General features: G+C 33.3%; 2 protein-coding genes across 4 annotated transcripts; one reads left to right on the forward strand and one right to left on the reverse strand.

Annotated features, from left to right (window-relative positions):
* Positions 1-14,152, reverse strand: LOC139097661 (putative leucine-rich repeat-containing protein DDB_G0290503). 3 transcript variants are annotated; one of them, XM_070649565.1, is made up of 13 exons: positions 14,002-14,152; positions 13,192-13,923; positions 10,827-10,990; positions 10,637-10,751; positions 10,462-10,577; positions 10,238-10,395; positions 4,323-4,855; positions 3,664-4,270; positions 3,071-3,591; positions 2,776-2,954; positions 2,375-2,498; positions 2,206-2,316; positions 1-2,152 (listed from the first exon to the last, which is right to left on the reverse strand). In XM_070649565.1, the coding sequence occupies exons 2-13, from the start codon at positions 13,669-13,671 to the stop codon at positions 137-139; spliced, it is 5,124 nt and encodes a 1,707-aa protein (XP_070505666.1). In that variant the 5' UTR covers positions 13,672-13,923; positions 14,002-14,152; the 3' UTR covers positions 1-136. The 3 variants fall into 3 exon arrangements, with proteins under 3 accessions (XP_070505666.1, XP_070505664.1, XP_070505665.1); XM_070649563.1 differs by having other exon boundaries at positions 3,053-3,591; XM_070649564.1 differs by having other exon boundaries at positions 3,053-3,591; positions 13,192-13,870; positions 14,002-14,121.
* A 2,828-nt stretch (positions 14,153-16,980) lies between these two features.
* Jhbp16 (Juvenile hormone binding protein 16) lies at positions 16,981-21,693 on the forward strand. The gene is made up of 5 exons (XM_070649592.1): positions 16,981-17,110; positions 20,268-20,464; positions 20,529-20,664; positions 20,724-20,902; positions 20,958-21,693. The coding sequence occupies exons 2-5, from the start codon at positions 20,284-20,286 to the stop codon at positions 21,197-21,199; spliced, it is 738 nt and encodes a 245-aa protein (XP_070505693.1). The 5' UTR covers positions 16,981-17,110; positions 20,268-20,283; the 3' UTR covers positions 21,200-21,693.
* Positions 21,694-22,456: the final 763 nt, after the last annotated feature.

Below are 22,456 nucleotides of genomic sequence, written 5' to 3' on the forward strand. Positions count from 1 at the left end.
TTTTGTGTTTCCAATACAAATTTTTATTGTATCTTTTTTCGCTTATTTATGGATAAATCCATTCAATATATCTTAAATAATAATATTAAGGTGAAAAAGTTAATAAATTAAACATTAAAAAAAAATGTCAACAAACTTAAAATTTACCCAAACTTTTTGACTTTTTAACATTGTCATCGTTTGGATTCTTTGTGTTAGAATTAGATGATTTAGAATCAGATGATTCATTAAATAAATTAAGACTTTGTCTGCACAATACTGGAACTGTATTCATTTTTTGAACTTCTTTGGTATTTCGCTTTAGTTTAACTTTGCGAAGTTTTGTTGCCAAACTTGACAATCCAAATTTTGAATGCTTTTGTGAATCTTTCTCGAACTCTTGATTAGATGTGGCACTTGGAAGTATATTTCTCGGCAGGGATGATGTTTTATTTTCATTTTGAGAATCGTCCATACATGAATCCTTAGTTGGCAGCACACCACAACTATTTGACATGTTTTCGATGCTGTTACTATCTGTACTGCCAACAGATATTTGACTCATCCGATAACTCCATTTTGTTTGTTCATCGGTCATTGATGTTAAGGTGCTGTTGAAGAATGCTTCTTTAGCTTGTTTAATCCTCATAGCCCGCTCACTCAATGGCGTTCTTGGCTTCTCGAAATCCTCATTTTTGTATGTACTATCGTTAGTAGCTGACGAGTCACTCATATAATCTGATGATCGAATAACTTGAATGTGTGGTGTTCTATGAGCTTTAGGTATAGCACCTGTGGAAACGTTTGGAACTTGTTGCTCTATACATAGCTCAATTGAATTTGTGAAGGAATTCATTGATGTCACATCTTGGACATTATTTGCATTCTCGGTCGATTCCGTTGACTCTGATTCAGTCAATTTGTTTTCTTTTTCATGTTTATCGATAAATATCTCTGACTTGAAAGTTTTCTCGAATGCATCATCACGTGACTTTGTCGGAATCACATCCTCTTTATTAACTTCATTCACAACAATCTCTTGGAAGCTACTTGACTTTAAGATCTTATATTGATACTCGGCACTTTGTTTTCTGACACGCCTATCAAGAACTGGTGATAACCAGATGGGAGATGATGAATTAGAATTGGTTTTTGGCTTGTGCTCAATATTTTGATGATACTTTTCAATCATCAGTCTAATACTCGGGGATAAATCCTTCCTTACACAATCCAATTTTTCAGAATTATCATTTTGTTGTGATATTTCTATTGATGACATTTCTATAGCTGACGTGGCTTCATCTACTTCTTTACTCTCTGTCTTGTTTCCTTCCTTATCAGTTTTCTCCGAACCACTTGACGATTCTATTTCACGGCTAATGAATAGTGCGTTATTATTGTTTTCATGATCAATGCACTCATAAGGTGTAAATATTTTTCGTTTAGTCTTTACAATTGGATTCTTATACGTATTATTAATGTCATTTGATGACACTTCAATTAATTCAACACAATTTTCAGTTGGAGATATTAATACTGAATCATTATGATTATTGTCTGTAATCTCAATTGTTTTTGTTGTGATTTCATTCGTTTCGCCTGGTTTAATTTTAAAGACGTAAACGACTTCCTCTTCACCTTGAAAACTATCAAATGACTTGTCAGAATCAGGTTGCTTTTTTGCACGACTAGACTTTCTTTTGACTTTTCTTTGAGTTTCGGATGTTAATGTATATTCGTCATCACTATCACTTTCAGTTTTACTATTCTGTCGTGATCCCATACGACGTAAGCGTATTTTTCTTTTTGAACTGCTACTTGAATTTCTTGTCACTTTCTTTGTTGATCTATCATCACTTCTCATATCCTCGGTACTTAATTCTGGCATTTCTGATTCAGACGATACTTTTAAATGTGCAATATTATTGTTTATGGAATCATCAACTTTGACAGAATTGCAAATGAATGTGGGTGTAATTTTGATTGTTGCCATTGCTTTATCTTCTGAATTTTGTATGGAACTTGTTGCTTGATATTGATATTCACTAAGTGAACTGCTGTCTTCTTCCAAGTGCCTTAATGTCTCTTCAAGTCTAATTAAATTCTTATTAATCTCTGATGATAAGTTGTTTAATGTTGGAAGTACAAATTCGTATGATGAAGTTCTGTGGATCTGAATATTAAGGATTAGTGCTGTATCTTGTATGATTTTATGTAGTTTCTTACCGAATCTCTCAGCTGTCGAGTGATTTTAAAGATTTCCAATTTATCGTCCTTCTTTTTAAGTTTTGTTCTTTGTAAATGTTCAGTTAGATGCTTGATTGCTTCGATCAAATGCTGCAAAGGATTAAACATGTTAGATCAACTCTTAGATCTTAGTCAATAAGGGACTTACCTTCATATTATCCAAATTTTCAATGGAATTTATATTGGCTTCATCCAGAGATGTCTCATAAAACTGCGTTGTTAGCATCTTTAGGTCATCAAAAGCTCTCTTGAGTTCTTCTCTCATACTGCTTCTGTTGAGATGTAACAAAAATGACTTAGAGTTATTGGAACTATATAAAATGGACTTCTGATCGGCAAACACTGAAATGTTGCCATCAAAATGACTAAAACCGTACAATTTCTTGATAATTTGTATGGTTTTGTGAGAAAATTAAGAAATTGTACGGTTTTTGCCTGTAACAGGTGCCTGTCTGACAACACTGCGTATAACCAAGTGGGAGCTTATTAGAGTCACCTCGTCGCAATGACAACATTTTAGTCTATGCCAATTGGAACTCTAAGACTAACCTTAAATCTTTACTTGCGAAATCAAACTTAAAAATTGGAATCTGCATTTGAGGAGAAGCAGATGATGAAATCAATTCACATCCCTCATCCTCAACTTCAACAATAACGGCTTCCGGTTCTTCTGTTGCACTATCAAAACTCTCATTTACTTCACTGTATAATTCAAGATTTGAGGAAGTCTGAATGAAAATAAACATTTAAAGAAATATTTAGATGAATTATAGCATAAATTTCTCGAGGAATACCCTTAAAGTATGTCTCAAGATAGAGCACCCACCACTGGTCTTTTTCTGACCTTTTTCTCAACAGATTCCTTCATATTGTCAGCATCATTTAATGATAAGCTTGAAGGTTGTGAGTGTGACATCTGTGAACACGACTGTACAGGTTTTATGCTGTCAACAGATAAAGCACGTTTCATGCCATTTTCAAAATCATTCTCATTTTCATTAATTGTCGCTTTATATTTTGGATGTAAAAATGCAAATGTTGATGAGTCACTTGCTGGTTCAATGCCTTTAGCTTTCTCCCACTCATAGAGCTTCCTGGTGAAACTTCTTGATATTCCTTTAAATTTCATTAAACCTTCTGATGTTTGAACGACAATTTCTTCTTCCATATCTAATGGAATATCCAATGGAAAGACTTCTGCATCTGACTTGTCATCAGACGTTTTTGTCTTCTTCATACTCGACTCATGTGACGATGATGATTTATCTGTTTTGGAAAATTGCCTTTTAAATTTCTCATGTACTGATGTCTGATGTGAGTATGGTGGCGGACTTCGACCTTCTGCCTTCATTTGCTTCCATTCATCTAAAGAACAAAAAGGAAAGAGAATCATGTAAACAGACTGTATTGTTTATTATTGCAAAGCTTTATATTTACTAAATTTCTTCTGAAATTCCTCCGGTAAATCTTTAAACTCGGGCAATGTAACAAGACCTTGTTCATATTTTGAATGTGGTGACTTTGGTGCCATTGATTTCTTCGATGATTCCTTCATTGACTGATGTCCTTTCTTCGTTCGCCATTCATCGAGTTTTCGTTTAAAGTCAGCAGATAGATTTTCCTCATTCATCAAGAGATTATCGATGATATTCTTAGGTGTGCTGGGTAGACTCAAGTCCTCCTTAAGATATCCAGGAACTGAATTATTCAGTTGAAGGACAAGTGGTCTTATCTTTCCCCATTCTTGTTGCTTTGACTCAAATTCACAATTTATTTTCTTCTGTAGCTCTTGATAATTCCTCATAATCTCATATTGTTGACGTGATGATCGTGATGAGTTGTTTGAGCCTCTCTTAAGAGGCGAGAGCGGTTCTGAGTTGGAAAAATCATTATCGTTGCCACTTGAAAAGTCCACTTCTGAAAAAAATTCTTGATTTTTCATCGGACTATTTGGATCTGATATTGACAAGTTCTTATGGTATAGCTTCTTAATCGTCGGTGTGATGATGATACTTCCTTCAATGCTGTCGGTTTCGCTAAAGTCCTGTAGATGAATGTCATGATTTACGGTAAATTATCAAAAATTAGGTACAAACCTTTTTTATAGTTAGCGGACTAGGTAAATGCCTTTTACTGTAACTAGTTTCAAATGCCTCATCTTCTGGTAGACTCTCAATTTCCGGAAATGTTTTAGTTTTCTTTGAACCCTTCTTATTTTGCCTTAAGCTTCTCACATTTGACTTTACATCATTTAATCTGCTGTCATTTTCATCACTCGTTGGACATAAATCAATATCAGGAATTCCAAGATTTAAATTATTAGGTGATGATGATGAATGATTTGGCGATGATATTGAGTCACTTCGATCACCAAATGGATCATTAAATTCAATTGGACTCACATCACGACTATTACCACTTCCTGTTGATTTTATTGACTTTCGCGAATTTCGATTTGTTACAATACCCTTGACCTTACTCCATGCTGACTTACTATTTTTATTATTACTGTTTGTCTTGTCTGAATGATGTGAATTTGCTCCAAATGTAAGCTCTCCGTCTAATGAATGACTGCGTCTTTCATCATCATGAAATGATGGCGGACGAATATAATTTCTTGCCTTAGTTGCTGTCATAAGAAAAACATAAATTTTCATATTCATTTTTTTTTTAAATAAATATATTGCGCTTGGCAGTAAGCGCTTCTGCTTTTTATCAAATTTTACACGATCTCTTCTCTCTACCTCGTTTTATTGCTGTTTTTATCTACTTATTTATCTGAGTTCTACGTGTGAATCGCTTGTGATGGGCAGGTCATGTGAACGGACGATCACAGGATGCACTAGTATATAGAGCAACATTTGCAGACTTTGCGGACAGCAAAAGATTGAGGGGAAGAACGAAAAGTTTCTGGATTGGTATGTTGATAAGGACGCTTTGATTCTCAATATCCCGAACTAGCGTACCTTATTGAAAGATAGAGCTGTCTACAGACGTTCTCTAAACGGATCAATGGGCCTCATGCGGGAGGGCCGCTGAGGGAGGCCATGGATCGCACTTGATCTGTACTGCCAGCGAAGTAAGTAACTAAAGTGGAAACACAGCTCACAGTCTCCATAGTAAGCAAAAGACAATAAACTGACAATAGCGTCATCAAATGAGTGATTCTTGATCCCTCTATAAACTGTAGGTCTGGTATGGTGCACCCTTCAATCGTTAATGCAGTGGCGGACAACCCGTGTGTCGCGGAACACTAGTGCCCCGTCAAAATTTAAGAAAATGTCATTAACCATTCGCCGTGTGGGATTTTCATCATGGAAGAGATAGCTCACTTCAAGAATCACATGCTGATCATTAAATAAACAAACCTAATTCTCATGATTATTTATTGTTCACAAATTTACGCAATTCCAGTTGTTTTAATCCTCACCATACCATACGATCGGTTGAGCGATGAGGAATTTTAAAAATAAATTTGTCTTGACTATTTTTAGAAGCCATCAATTGGTAATTATAGAAACAATATGCTAAATGAATTATATTTAAAGTGTTTCGTTCAATATTCATTCTTTTTTTTTTGTTTTAAATAAACCATAATACAGAACGACGTGTGTACATGCGGAATTTTTTGTTTAAAACTTGGACAAGACACGCGCTTAAGATAATAAATTTTTCATCTGTACCATGGGATATTCTCATACAAAATATCTGATAGAGGAGAAAAAAATGATGTTATGATCAATAAATCTGGTATTTTTCTTTTATCGCAAAATTTTTAATGATATTGATTTGTAAACATTAAAAAATTTCACAGAAAAATGTGTGATTTTTGTTAAATTCGGGTGAAAATTGTTCTGAACTGTCATATTGGAATAGTTGAAGCTTCGTACAGCACACTGTGTTTGCAAAGATATCGATCGCTACGTTGCCGTTATAACAGTAAGACGCGAAGTTGCCCTGGCAGCACAGTCACGATGGATTTCAACCAATTTTTAAGACAAGAAATGCAGTTCGCCAAATTGTGTCTGTCGGAAATGAGGAAGTGTTAATGGGATTTTTGGATCTTAATGTAGTCTTTAGTAAGGTTCGATAATTGGGATTTACATTAAATTCTAGCACTTGTATGGAATACTTTGTAACAGTATGCGCATACTTGCATACAATTGTCGAACACTAGTTTATAGTCCTCATTGACAAGTAACAGCTAGTGTCAGAATCAGCTTCATGCATTAACTAAGCAAGGCCATGGATCACTGTTCATCCTTATGGCCAATGAAATATGTAGATAAGTACGTATGACCTCATAGGGATAGGCTTCAAGAAGTATCAATGGCGTGAAGAGGATTGGTATGGTGCACACCTGGCATGGATTAACAAAAAGCTTCGGTGTCAAGATGCCGACTTTGATTCTCAAAATTTGGTACTAGTTCGGCTTGAAATCTACCCTAATGCGTTTTGAACTCCAAAACCTCCAGCACGGTTCTTTGAAATTGGATCTTGAATTGGCCAGAGAATTGAGCCAATCCTCGGCATGATGCCTCCTTCGGGATAAAAAACCTTTTAGCTATTCAGATCTTTAAGATCCAGAGCTGCGCTAGGGCGATACGCGGCTAATGATTTTTTAACGAGTAAGGGTGCGCCAGACCACTGCACTCAATAGACCTACAGTTTATAGTGGGATCAGAACCACTTCTTTGATGACATTACTGCCTGTAGCCTTCAAAGGGAGGCTGTGAGCCGCGTTTCCACTACATATGATTCGAAAAAGGACATGTGAAAAATTTCTCATGCTAAGTCTCGAACCCATGATCGATAGATCGGTGTTGCAATAATTATGTACCGAAGTACTAAACCATTCCGCCACCGAGCCACTTCAACTCCCTCCTCCTCACTCCTTCGGGATAGATCTTGAATATTTCTAAATGATGTCCAATTCACATCTAATTATAATTAGTATACTCTCAGACAATTGTAATCCAATTGACAATTTTAAACTTTTTTGCTTCTATTTCAACCTTACTTCCATCTAACATTACAGAAACTTATCAATTTTAGACATTTAGATTTCCTAAAATAGCTACTACCTCACTCCAACTTCCTGATTGATTTGAAGTAAATACTTCAACTTGTCTAAACACTGGAACCCTTCATTAATCATTACAAAATATTATTTATCCGTCAAATAAGCTAGTCTTTTAAAGCACCTTGAAAATAGATTTTTTTGTGAAAACTTTTTTCAGTCGTCTTTATGCCAACATTAATAAATCTTGATATTTACATTTATAACACATGTTTGTGATCACCGAGAGTGTCAATAATCAAAAACTACTTAATCTCAGCTTCTTCCAAGTCATTAATCTTTAGATTACATCTCGAGTGCTCTTTTCATTTTGTGAATATGAAAGCATTCATATTCAAAATATTTAGTTTATAAGTGAAAAAAGTGCATGGAAATCCGGAATGACACGTGATACGCCTACTATGAGGATGAATTTGGAGCAAATGCAAAGTGGGTTATTGTTTGAGGGAAAATTTGAAAATTATTCGTATGATTATTCGACAGGTGAGTTTGGAAAAGGGAAAAGTTGGGGATGTCCTTGAGTTTGGAGATGGATCTTTAAGTTATCAATCAATCTATATCTGATCAAGAGTACAATTTTCAAATTTAGATTTCGAATTGATTAAGGCTTTTGCTTCAATCTTATATTAGCATAACGTGATACTTTCAGGTCCGTTCTATCAATTAATTGGTACATCGAAAGGGTTGGATCACGAACCGCAAGTCTGAATTTCCTACACTATAGATGCACAAATTTGCAATTTTCGACTGGACCTTATAGTTCGTTTAAGGCTCCAAACTTGCATTTTTTGTTTACAGGCCTGCATTTTTGGACGAATTCTATCCATTATTAAGGTAAACATGTAGCTTTTGTTCCAATGTTCGTGCTATACTTCACTTTTCCGACCCATTCTCTGATTTGACGTTGTATAAAGCTCCCATTTCGTCAACATCTTGCATAATTGCTTAAATTCCAAATTAATTAAAATCCAAATTTTTGAAAATACACAAATTTTGAAACTCAAGGATTTGAACTGACGACCTTCGAGCTATCAAGTGCCGATATGAGCTAAGTATCCCAGAGTACCTCTACTTGACCCTGGCCTGAGTCTGTTTTTCATTGATTCAAGAGACATACTGGTTTGGAATCGGATTTTTGTTTATTTCTACGCCGTATGTCTTCCAGATACTTTGTCATTTGAAGTCAATATGACAATAAACTGTTTCTTTGATGGGATATAAACTAGATGTACTTACATATATGCACAACCCATTTGAAAACACCTGTTAGAATCCTATTAAAATCTGACATATGATCCATAGCTATGCGTCATTTATGATCATTATACACAGTTTCAAATGACTGAATCTTTCTAAAAATATTCAACAATTAAATTAAATCCAACTGTATAGCCACAGCAGTCACAATGACGCTCGTCGTCTACACTACACTTTCCTCAAGCCAATTTTCGCTATTAATTTTCTTTTCATTACAATAAAACACTTAAAAGTCAAATGAAAGAATAAGAAGAAGCGAAAAAATTATTTTTTTAATAAAAAAATGTAATTATGCGTCGATTGATGCCCGAAGCTATTGACGTAAATCGAACAAATTTTTCAATTTTATTCTCAACTACTAATAATAATTAGTCGACGTATTGGACAAATTAATTTCATTTCTATTTGCTTTATTCTCGTCAGAGTTGGCATGGCGGAACCGATCAGTTCCGAAACGGCGGTCATTGTCCACGGGGGCCGAAACTCATTGGCGGCATTTGTTACTGACGGGCAACGCACATCGGTGGCCATGGGCCCAGGTGGCCGGCGCTTATCGTCGACCGTTGTCCCCGAAGGCAGACACCTATCGACGGTCGTTGTCCCTGACGACGGTGCCCATCGACGGTCGTTGTCCCTGACGACGGTGCCCATCGACGGTCGTTGTCCCTGACGACGGTGCCCATCGACGGTCGTTATCCCCGACGACGGTGCCCATCGACGGTCGTTATCCCCGACGAAGGTGCCCATCGACGGTCGTTATCCCCGATGACGGTGCCCAACGACGGTCGTTATCCCCGATGACGGTGCCCAACGACGGTCGTTATCCCCGACGACGGCAACAATCGACGTTCATTGTCCACGGTGACAGGCACCCATCGGCGGTCGTTGTCCATTGTAACAGAAGGTGCCGATAAACAGTCGTTTACCAACACTGATTCTCACTAGCACTACGGATATTTATTGACGAAATCTCTGCAGTATATAAATTGAAAGTTTTTCAACGTTGTTGTGTAAATGATCTAAAGTGCTGAATGAATTTTTCTTCCTCCTCAATCTCCTACCTTTTTTTAATCTCGTAAATATCTACGAAATAGAAAATTTAACGTAAAAATACTCGACATTTTTTGAGGTTTTTAGTTTATCCTTGAAAGTCAAACGACGTATTTTGGTTTTAAATTTTTGTTCTATTTTAAGATTCACAACACAATTAAATTGCGTGGCCGCGACAGATTAAAGTGCATTGACGTCTACATTTTTAGCTTTTGTTGGCGATAAATCCGCAAATAAGTATTGTATTTCCCCGATCTCATCCACATTTCAAAGGAACTGCTTTTTTTTATTTATGAAAATTGCAATTACGAGAGTCTGTCTATATGCGATCGATGAGAGGTTGATGAATATTGAATTCAGTACAAAATAATTTTGCATCGATTCCTAAATGATATTGGAATTCTTTTTTTTTTCGATTATTTAAAGATCAGCAATTAAAAGTCTAGATTCAGTAGCCAAATGAAGGAGAGAGAAAGAGATCGAGCTAGTAGAAGCTTATAAACAAATCATCAAATTTATGGTTCACAAGAAGATCTCGGTAGAGAGAGAAAAAAGATCGTAGGCATCTTATAGAAAATATATATCCATTACATTCTAATTATACATTATATGTATTAAACCTACATTCATCGTTTTCATCGCCAGAACTTGGTGCACTAGATATAACATCTCGTTGAGAGCCAGATGTAGCCGTAAGAACTTTCCCAGATGAGGTGCTGATACATGAATCACCAGAATTACATGATAGCGGTGCTGGCGTTGATGGAACTTTTAAGAAATTCCTTTGAACAAAATTTTTTTAAAATAATCAGAATTTTTTTTTTGGTAAATATTGTTTGTGTAATTACTTATATGAATCATTAGCAGGTGAAAGAATCGAATCTGAACTTTTCGATTCATTGAGTGTTAATGTATTTGCCTTTTCCCATTTAAATGCTGCCTTTACTTTTGTCCATTTTGAAACCTTATAAGAATTAAATGTCATTAAATGATTTTGATACTTATGATTATGAAAGGAACTACCTTTGGCTTGAAATCTGTTATAGCACTTTGACGACGTAATGGATAATTTCTATTATTTTCCTTCAATGGCATCATAATCTCATCTGTCTCTGATATAACCGACTTACTCCGCAGCCTTTAAAACAGTTTTTTGCCAATATTAATTTTTCTTGCACAAAAATTAAGAGATTATTATTATTAAAAAATATACTTTTTTGAAGCACTTCGTTTACTGCTTGCGCTTTTACTAGCTGCTAACATTGTTTCTAGATCAGCAATGTTCTGTTCAAATTCAATCATCCCCTCATTATCCATATCAGATCCGTCTTCAAGAAACACATTAGATTTCATGAACTTTTCGGGATCTGAATTTATCTATGAACAAAAAAATGAAAACAAAAAAAAAAAGTTAAATATTTTGAAAATAATGAAAATTAAAATAAATGAGCATGCAGCTTAATTGTGGTGTAGGATAATAGCTTTGAAAACAAACGATTGTTTAAACACATCGTGAAAGTCATGTTATGCAACTGATGAGTGAAATTAAGAAACTTTTTTTTTTGGAGCTGTTTAAGAATGAAACAATTCATTCAGTAAATTCAAGTTTCCAAGGAAAATTTTTAACACAATTTTGAATAAAGGGGTGTTTAACTATACACTTTGGTCTGCCTGAAGCGACGCAAACGGAAACTGCTTAATTTTGGTCGCCATATGGACGCCAAATCAATGTTGATATCTTGCCTTTGACTTTGAAAATGGCGAAATCTTTGCAAAGTCAAAAGCAGTCCATATCCACACAGCGCCAAACGGAGGCAGGATCCATTTATTGTTAATAAAAGAGGTTTATTGGAGCCTTAAATGCTCCTTGGCGGAGTCTTCTGCATTTGTATTGCTTGGGGGCTGATTAGCTGGATAAAGAACGAAATCTCGTTAACCAAACCTCGAAGCATTAGCTTTGTGCCATCTAATTATTCCATTTTAGATTGGTTTGGAATCGCTAAATCTTCTTTATATACATTAATTAATGATTTTTCATTAAATCAACAAAAAAAAAATATTTTTAAAGCGTTGCTTTCAATAAATTTAAATTACTATCAACCGTTAGAAAATTTAAATTCTGAAACATCGTTACACGATTATTTTTTTTTTATCACTTGTGAATTTACTGGGAAATGATTTAAAGCAGTGTTGCAATCTGCCAGTTTTTCTGCAGAAGACAATTTCTTTATAAAGATTTTATCTGAAGGTAAAAAATTGTCTTTCGAAGATGTCTTCGGCTTCCAAACCTTCCAGTAGACAAAAAAAATGCTCTAGTTTGACAAAATCTGCATGTAGATTTGTACAATGCCGCAGATTTTTTTTGCAAAATCCCTAATTTAACCATATATTACCTAGATTGGTTTGATTTATGTTCGAAAACATCAATATTAATGTTTCAAAGCTTTTAATATCAACTTACATGGAATTTTCATCAAAATTGTGCGAAAACAAATGTAAACAAAGAATAACATTTTGAAAATCAAAAGTTGTTTTTTCGATTTACATGTGTTTTAAATGATCTGCTTTAAAAGCATTGAAACATTAATATTTATGTTTTCGAACATAAATACCATAATTAATAGGTAATAAATGCTAAATAAGATATTTTGCAAAAATGAAACCGTTATTCCATAAAGATCCTTTTTTTTGTCTACTGGAAGACAGTTGTCTGCGGAAGATTAAATCTACCGGAAGACACAATCTTCCGAAAGAAAATTTTATTTATCTGCAAGAAGACAACTTTCTTCCGCAGATAAAATCTTTTGAAAGACAAATTCTGTGGAAGAATCTGCTGTCTTTGTCTTCGGCAGACATCTTCCATTGCAACACTGATTTAAAGTTCACTGGATTTTATTTTTTATGATGAAAAAGTGTCTTAGATCTCATTGGATCTTGTCCCGGTTGTTTTGAAGGTCGAGTTGCAAAAGTTCAAAATTAATTCGAATATTTTACTGATCACTGATACAAAAATGCGCTAAAGTCACTCAATAAAGTCGAAAACACTTTTTAATATTTTCCAAACACCAATTTTTTTCAGCAGATTATAATGTCTTCATATTTCAAATTTAATATTCTTCTTCTGTACAATTTTTCCGGTGAAAATTTATTTTTACTGGAGAAAAAAAAAGATTTTCTCAGTAATTTTTAAATGTTTTCTAATAAACACTTTTATTTTGCAAGATCAAACAGATTTTTATCCAGAAAAATAAATCATGAATCATATGATTCATGGTAGAAACAGGAAGTGATTGGTATTTGCAATTGGAATTCACTAGATATACAAATATTTGAATCATTCCCGATCGGCACATAATTGGAATGTTTTCACTACAGTAAGACATAGAGCCAAGAGGCTGCCACTTGGCAAATTCGGTTGTCTTCATCTAGTCACTGCCACTTGGTTCGCCGCAGCAGCAACCCTTCAATATGTACCGATCGGGTCTTTTTTCATATAAAAATTGATCAATATTTACACCAAAAATTACTAAAATTATCTTAATAACTTGTATACACAACAAGTTCCCATCAAAACTCACTTGTATTTCCATTTCCTTTAGAGCATTAAGCGTTTTAACAGTCTTCAATCGTTTTCTCATTTGATAATTTTGTTCTTGTATTGTCAACAATTGATGAATAATACGATGTAAATCGTCAAGTTGATCAAGTGATTCTTTTGTAGCTAAAAGTGTCGAAATAGTTGCTTGCGTACGATTCATCAATGGAGCAATATAGTCGCGACATTCCTCTTCACATATATTATTATTATTTTTATTAGTGATATTCGTAGACATTTCGGCGGCTTGATTTATTTCAACATTTTCATTATCGAGATTCTTTACATTCTCATAGAGCGATTCCTCACGCTCTTTTAAGCTAGTCAACATTGTGACAAGTTGATCATTATTTCCTTCGATTCGTATTATTGCATTGCTCTTCTTACTCACTGCACTATTTTCGGATGGAATTTGTGGCACTTCAGGAAGATTCGTTATGTCGATCGATTTTTTCCTCGACATTTTTACTGAATTCCGTAACACATTTGGTTGCTCTATAATACACACATATTTTATTGACTTTTTTCACTTCCGTTTTCCTTTTTTTTCTTCACATTTCACTGTTATCGATATTAAATGAATAGCACAAAATGATATATTATGAAAATTGAGTCTATAGATCACTTTTTAAGTCATTGATTTCGTGTTGACCATTCATTTTCTGCCTCTCATATGTGAGAAATTACAAAAAAAAATGTATTTTTAGCGAAAAATCTTTTCAAAAATAAAGAAAAAAAAAATTGAAAAAAATTAAATTTATTGCATGAACAGAAATCAATGCTATATACACACCGATTCTCAATCTAAATTAGTGACAATATACTTTCACTATTATCGTTATTAATAGTAACATTCATAATTTATTCTACTCTCTCCATTTCATCGTTTTAATTTTAAAAATAAAAAAAAAACGGCAATCACTTTTTTTTTTTGTTTAAAAAATAAGAAACTAAAAATAAATTTTGAGAATGAAATTTGAAAAAGGAAAGAAAAATGAGGAATTAAGCGGTGCTAAAACAAAAATACTTTTTTATTCTCGATCGAGATTAATTCACAACGAAAGACCGCGTTGAACTGAAACTTAAACTCGCTCAGCGGCTCAAGGAAAATCTCTCGGAAAAATATATAAAAATCGGCATCTCAATATTTTCTTTTCTTTACTTTTTTTTTGAAAATGAAAATTTTTCTTGAGAGCATAAAAATTTTAAAATAAGGAAAAATAAAGAAAAATTCTCAGACATGTGAGTCGAACAGAATAGATGTTGTGAGAACATGTAAATAAATAGTTTAATATGATCATTCTGCATGTGCTACTAATGAGACGTATGTGAGATTTTTTTTAATGTGTCTTTTTCTACGCGTAATTTAATTTTTCTCCATTTACTTACTCATCGCAATCGTATGAATCGGTTGCATGGAATGTGTGGAAAATATTTCGTCTCAATTTATGTTTTTCATCCTTCATTTTTCATCATTTGCCTTTGCATAATTATTTTCTGACATTTTAAAATGTGAATTTTCCACAAAAACACATGTAGAACTTGAATCATTTGTCATTTTTAAAATGATTTAGTGAGTTAATAGTCAATTTAAAGTATTTAAATGTTGATCGTAGTAAACTTACCTTATTTTTTTTGGTATTTTGATTTTATTTAGCAGATATCTGTTGTTTTCGTGTAATCAACACCATTTATCTTCAATATAAAGTACTCTTTTATCTTTTAAAGAATAGTTTTCCTTAAGTTTTGGTTTCTTTAGATGTTTACTCGTTGAATTCTCAGACAAAATTGAATTTTCGCTCCGAAAATTCCTTGTTTTGCAAAAAAAAATCCCGCCTAAATTTCTGAAGTTCAAATTTTGAACTCCTCTTTGGAATTTTGAACTTCCGCTGCTTATTAAATCTTAAATGTCCGTTACTTTTGTCTTGAATTGCAAGATTCTCAACAGAATTCATTTGTTTTTAAAAAATTGGTCAGGGCTTAGACGAAAAAAAAGTTCCATTTACTAAAATCACTCAAAACTTTAAAAAACGACTTCTGTTAAATAATCTGAGTACCACAACACAAAAAGGCAACATAAATACAGCCTCTAGTTCTATTCTAGTTCAACTATTAACAAATTAAGCTATTAATTTTAATTTTTTTCGAATTTTTGTGAATATTTTGTTGTTGTAAACACAAAAAAATTTGTATGAAAAAATTCAAAATTTTCTTAACGTTTTTACAAAAAATCATTAATTTAACTACTTTAAACCAGTTTTTGACTAACTTTTGATATTTTGCATTGTAGAGCATTGAAAAATGAACAAGTACGACTAATTTTTGTACCTTAAAACTCATTATTCATAAAATTAAAAGCATTTTTGTCCAAAAACTCAGATTAAGTAACAAATTTTCGGCTTAATTATAGTGTTTTATTTAACATATTATACATCAAAATGTTCGTTTTTTAGAATTATACAAGATAGACTATTTAAATATTACCCTAAATATCCAGGAAAAGAGAAAAAAGCCAATTACATCACATTTCTGACACTGAATTTTCGAACGACTAAGCCCGTCATTTTTTCACGAAATTTAATTTTAAATCAGAAAAACTAAGTAACCTAAAATGAAAGCAATTTGAATTTGCATGTGGAGGCCTGCGAGAGAGCCAACATCAGTCGACGCTTTTGGGATATCAAGGATCATAGTAGATCTACACGATTCGCAGGATATGGTAAGTAGGTAAATAAATCGCAAAAATCCGTTACTATAACGTTCATTTGAAATTTGAATAATATATATTGTTCATAGTTGAATACCCTTTTTTCATACACAATTCAGTCTGTTTTTGAACTCCAAAGAATAAACATCATTGTAAACAAATAAAATCCGTCCGAAATTCTTAATTACATTCACACTCAACCACAATTATAAAAGTTACATCAAAACCAATTAATAAATGTTGCAAAACTGAAATTAGACTAAACTATAAATAAATATTTATGCAAAAAAAGACAGCTTGCACCATTCATAAATATCTCAACTTACTTTTTTCTGTACGGAAAATTTAGCATTTGTGTAAAAATTTGTGTCAAACAAAATCATTTTGCATTTATTTATACAATAAGTCGTTGAACACTTTTAAACCACCTCGCACATCTTTCATATTTATATCTACACATAAAATTAAGCGAATTAAATGCTTTGCTCTACAACGATTACTAAAGCATGCTTTAATTAGCACATGAATATTAAATTTTTCACACAAATTCATCATCTAATTATATACTGTACTTAGTAACCTTTATAAATTAGGCAGATCGTAATGCAATTACTCATTAGATGTGCAGTAACTACGTATGACTTTGCCATATTGAAATTCTCTTTGTTTTTTCTCCAATTATACCAGAATCGCTTCACTAAACTTTTTAATTCTCTCTTCTAGTCTTGAAATAGCCACAGTTATTAATGTATGAGGTAATAGCATCATATGCACGCCGTCATATACCATATGCAATGTCAGCCTTACTGTGTACACATTTACTGTCGTTTCCACGCTCATTTTTTTTTGTATTTACCTACCGGCTTCTTCAGCATTGCATGGCATTGAATTGAATGTCTACATTTTCGCTTCTCTCTTGCTCTCGTGCTTGAGAGACATGTTTGGCTTATAGCTCTTTAAGTTTTAGTTGCTGTACTAGACATTAGTTATTATTGACCACGCGTATCATCAACTTCACTAACTCTGTAATAAACATTCATTATTTTAAATATTATGGAATAAAAGACAGCATTTAAAGCTTTAATAAGTCTGTGAATTTCTTGGTTTCTTAAAAAGTGTTACTTTACATAGAACTAATTATAATAATTTAACAGTTCAATAAAATTAATTAATTACATTGGAATAAAATTTGAAGGTGAACTTTTTTTTTATGATCTGTGTGATTTCGAAATATCTGTTAATGCCAAGTGCTGATTTCAACAAGTTGCTTGGACTAATTGTTTCCAAAAATAAGAAGAGATTTTAAAGGTCATGGATTTTATTTTTGTGCGTATTTGAAATACCGAATGCTATTAAGTGCCAAAAATTAATCAAATATTATGGTAAAAAGCTAGTGGTCATTCACGGTTGACATCTAATTTTCAAGAGCAGGCAGTTGTTTTGATCAGTGCCGATCAGTGTAATGTTTGCACAGCTGACTGTGTATACATGTTTATAGAATAAATGTAGTTTGTTACTTCCTCACTTACTTCGCTAGTCCTAGAGATCAACTGTGATCCATGGCCTCCCTCTGATGACGTCTAAAGCTTACACTATATCACTGGCTTCCGTTTGTCAATTACAAATACCAAATGTAACAGAAATACGTTTGAACTAGTCATCAATTAGACATTAACTTACCATCCATCTAGCTATAAAGTATTTTTTGTCCACTAGGGCCTATCCAGCTCATACTTTCAAATTTTTAATGTCGTGAGCATTATGCAAATCCTTGTTATGTCGACATTATTCTATATAATGATTGCGAGATTAACTTCTGATAGGAATCGAACCCATCTACTTACAAAAGAGTGATACATTATTCGGGTCTATTGCCTAACTACTCTGTCAATGAAGCTTTAATTTCGCAGTAGCAGATTTACATATGAGTGTATAGCTCGATACTCCAGATTCCACTCTACTCAGACACCACACAGAGTAAGGTTAAAACTAATGAACCGAGTGGACAACATTTGAATAACATGATTCAAAGTCTTTTTAATAACTTAGGCAGTTTTTACTTTAGCTTATTTTATTATTTTTTTTTTTTTTGAACATTTCGTACAATTATCAGGAGTCGAAGGTAAACTGTTTAGTTGTTAACTATAGAGTATATCAAGGACATGAGACAATGCCAAAGTGACGAACTATCGGAGATTCGAGGATCACTATTGAAAATCAAGTTCCACACACTGAATAAGTATAGAACCATTCGTCAGAACGTGTTCTGCTGAATCAGAAGTGAAGATTGCAATGCCGGTTGACCTTTTAACCTTTTTCTAATTCACAAATCGTGCAGACTTAAAGCTATAAATTTCAATTATTTTTAGATGCATTATCTGTCAACAATAATACATTTTGTAATTCCAGCAACACAGTAATGACGCTTATCTATAATGAAGCTATTCCAAGTATAATAATCCTTACTTACAAGAGCCTATAGCAATAAGCAATTAGTTTTAATGCTGTCATAATCTTTAAATTTAACACGCATTACTGTTTATATTAAACAAAATGAGCAATTTACGAATCATCTGGTTAAATCATGCAAATCTTATGTATGCTTAATAGTCGCATTGTGAAATTCATTAGGCAATATATCAATATGCAGTAATTCAAAATCAATTCGACCGCTAATGTGTGCATGCTGCATTGTTTTTCAATTCACAAAATATTAGAATGTGCCTGCATACAATGTGCTACATTTTACCAGCAGTGAAATATTTTTAGCACAGTCAAAACATTTTCATATTAAATTAGAATTAGATGCAGCCATGCTGTAAGCCACATTTGACTTCAATTATATTTATTCATCGAGTAAAGTGGTAAAATTGTGCAAGACCTGAGCAAGATCTGAAGATATTTTTGTTATTCATGATTAAATGCTGAATTTTTGATGCCAAGGTCATGGCTACTTCAAGAGACTTATTAGATGCTGCGATCATATTAATTCTCACTTTTCTATGTCATTATGAAGGCGACTTGATGGAGATTTTTGTGAAATTTTTGAATGATTTTGAGTGAAAAGAAGGAACTTATCCGAAAGAGCAGAGTTTGAGCTTAAAGCAGAGTTTGAGGTCTACATTGATGAGTTGACTCAAATTGACTCGAATCTATGTAAAATTCGACTAAACTTCGACCTAGTGCTTACAACAACAGCTTAACAAGTGTGAACAATTCACACATTCTATTAAAGTTGCTTAACTTCCTTTTTCTTAGAAACTGATTTTATTAATTTCCTAAGCGTATCAAACCATGATCAATTACAGCAGAATCAATCTACGAACCATGCAAAAATTCACTTTTAAAAGTAACACAGCAACTTTGTAATTTGAAAATAAATTATCTAAAGCATTTGATGTCGTACATACGAACAACAAAATAATTATGCGAGAATAATTTTAGGGGTCGTTCACTTATTACGTTCACTTTTAAGAAGGCAGATGCGAAAAGCACAAATCTTTTAATCGATCAATAATCCAATCCCTGGCTTGTGTGACTCTGACTTGGTATCAAATAGGTACATAACTCAATGAAGTTCAAATACAAACCGAACTTTTGTATGAAAAAGGGGCTTACAACTATGTACAATAAATAATATTTAAATCTAAAATGCCCGTTATTATATTGGGTCAGAGTAAGGTCAGAGTTGGCAAGGCTTTTGGAGTCCGGATTCCAAAAATCCTAAAAGTTGCCTTCACTGGAGTCACATTGCAGCCCAACCAACTCTGCAGTGGGTAGAAGAGCTCGAAGTCGACTGAGATTTTGTACGGATAAGCCAGCTCAAGTCGACTCGACTAGACTTAAGCTACTATACATAGCTAGGTCAGAGTTGCAAAACAGATATCTGTTATAGGGAAAAACCGTACAATTTGGATAACAAGACCAGACCGGTGCCTTTTTTGCAACTCTGATTGGGAAACGTCAACGAGCCTATTCAGGCCACGAAGCATTTCAGCCACTTGAGAACGTTTGGTGCCGTCCATTTGAAAATTTATTATTTCTATGAAAATTTCTACACAAAAAGGACTTAAAATGTCTTAAAATCTCACAAAATCCATTCACATTATTATTGAATTGACCACATAATACCCAATGTTATTGCTCTTAAATCTATAAGCAGCAACCGGTATTATTGCGCATACAAAGTAATGCAATAAGCCATTTCATAAGATTTAACATTGAAAAGTCCAAAACATGAATAGGAAATAAATAGTAATAAATTTTTAAAGTTTAATGTCAGTTCCAATTAAAACTTAACAAATTTATGGTACATAACACTAAATATGAACAACATTTCTTTCCTAATTTAGATACTAATTAGAAGAAATGCTTCGGGCGCTATTCATATGCATTCTTGCATGCTCAAATTTTCACACCATCAAGTCAGATCCAGTTGAAGACATTTTTGCAAATTGTCGAATTAGCAAGCCAGATTTTGATCAATGTCTTAAATATGCACTGAATCAATTAAATCCATTATTTAAGTACGGCTTACCAGAGTACGGCGGTAAGTAATATCTAGGTCAATGACTGTCTTTTCAGCTATTTCTTAAGTATTATTATTCATTCAGTTGCACCATTCGATCCACATCGACAATCTTATGTTGAACAGTTTAGAGGAAACGATAGAGCAATTGGAGGATATAAGCTTTTGCTCAAGGATGTCTCTGAATATGGATGGACGCAGTCAACAATCACTAAATTGAGGTTTGAATCTGGAATTTATGATTTTTTGAAATTTTGCTAAAAATTTGAATATTTTTAAGGATGGACTGGAAGAACAATGCAATCATCTACTCACAGCAGTTCCCTGAAAAGAGCTTGGATGGAAAATATGTTTTTGAATCCAAAGTGCTTGGTCAACCTGTCACAAATACAGGAAATTGGAGTTTAGTGCTGTATGATTACAGTCAGACTACAACAGTGACTAGATTAGGTCCACAAGGTATGTTGCATCAATGTACATCCATACATATCATAATCTTCCTTATTTCCTTCAGGCAGTCGACTTAAAGTTCGAGTAGTCATTGACAAAATTGGTGGAATGAGCCTACACATATCAGATCTGTTAAGAGGAAGGGTGGTCCTTGAATCTATAGCTGATTTCCTTATAAATGCAACTTGGCAGCCATTTTTACCATTCATTAAGCCACTTATTGAGGATCTAGTCTCATCTGCATTTACAGACATCTTCAATGACTCATTTAGATATTTTCCTTTAGAAAAGTTTATAAAATATTGAGAAGTAGAGTAATTGGATGTAAATTTAGTTAGGAAGTTCATACAGATTGTAATATTAATCCAGAGTTGGCATGCAAGTAGAAATAATCGGCGAAAGTTTGCAAATTAACGGCTTTAGTAGATAGTTCCTTCTATATTCTTTCGTCGATAGAAGTTTTCGCAGATTACCGTCTTCCATAGATGGCCCCTGAGAGGCTTCCGATGATATCGACATACTTTTCAATCAGTTTTATATGCAATATAACAAGATTCATTAAAAAAGTTCATAAATTATTGAAAAGTCTGCCGTTATCGACCGAAAGCCCACAGAGGTCATTGGTGTGAAAGATGGCGTCGGCGGAAACCTGTGAAAAGGACTATCGCACAAAACGAGGTTTTTGCCAACTCTGTATTAATATTTTAAATTAAGAACTGTTCACTTATTAAGTATTGCTCTTAGGGAGAAGGGGGTTTAGAATTTGTTTCGCAAGAAGGGGAGAATTCATCGTTAAGTATTAAGTGTTAATCCGGATGTATAACTACAATCAAAATATTAAAGCTTTATGTTGCTCAGACAAGTGGTAGAAAAATATACTTACTGTACTTTCCATAAATAAACAGTAAATATTGTAAGTTAATTGTCAACTGTAATTGTGGAGTGTCTGACCCTTGATATTAAGTCAGTCGTGGACAAACTGGGTGCCGTGGCACAATTGTGCCGCACAGAATTTTTGGAAATGTCATAAACAGCATGCAGTTTGCACTTTCTATCGAAGATTACCATCGAAGTGTGCTGCGAAAAATATTAGGTTGTCCACCACTTTATTAATCTAAGTAGTCAATTAAAGCTAATTTTGGCGGGAAAAATTATTAGTTTATAAGAGAATGAAATGTTAAAGCTTAAGGTTGCTCAAAACTAGGAAAATAAACTGTAAATAGAAGAAACTATTACTGAGAAGTTGTAAATTTGTAAATAGGTTCTAAATTAAAAACCAGCATTTCTTTTAAGGGTTTTTAAAAGTTGAAAAGACTTTTTTTTATTTCATTTTTTAAAATTGTAATAATGCAATAATAATTGGTATAGAATACAATAATCTTGCTTTGCAATTTGTAAACGATTAGCAATAATAAATTGAATAATTACGTTAAGTATGTTTATGTTTTCATATTTTTCTCTTTTTTTTTAATAGGTATATATGTTCTCCATTTCTTTGTGGATTTTTTTTTTTGTAATTTTCTTAATTTTTTTATTTTGTGGAAAAGTCCATTAAATTCAAAA

The sequence above is a fragment of the Chironomus tepperi genome, unplaced genomic scaffold (assembly GCF_022539635.2).
Source record: "Chironomus tepperi strain 1889 unplaced genomic scaffold, CSIRO-AGI_Ctep_v1 contig_427, whole genome shotgun sequence".
NCBI lineage: Eukaryota > Metazoa > Arthropoda > Insecta > Diptera > Chironomidae > Chironomus > Chironomus tepperi.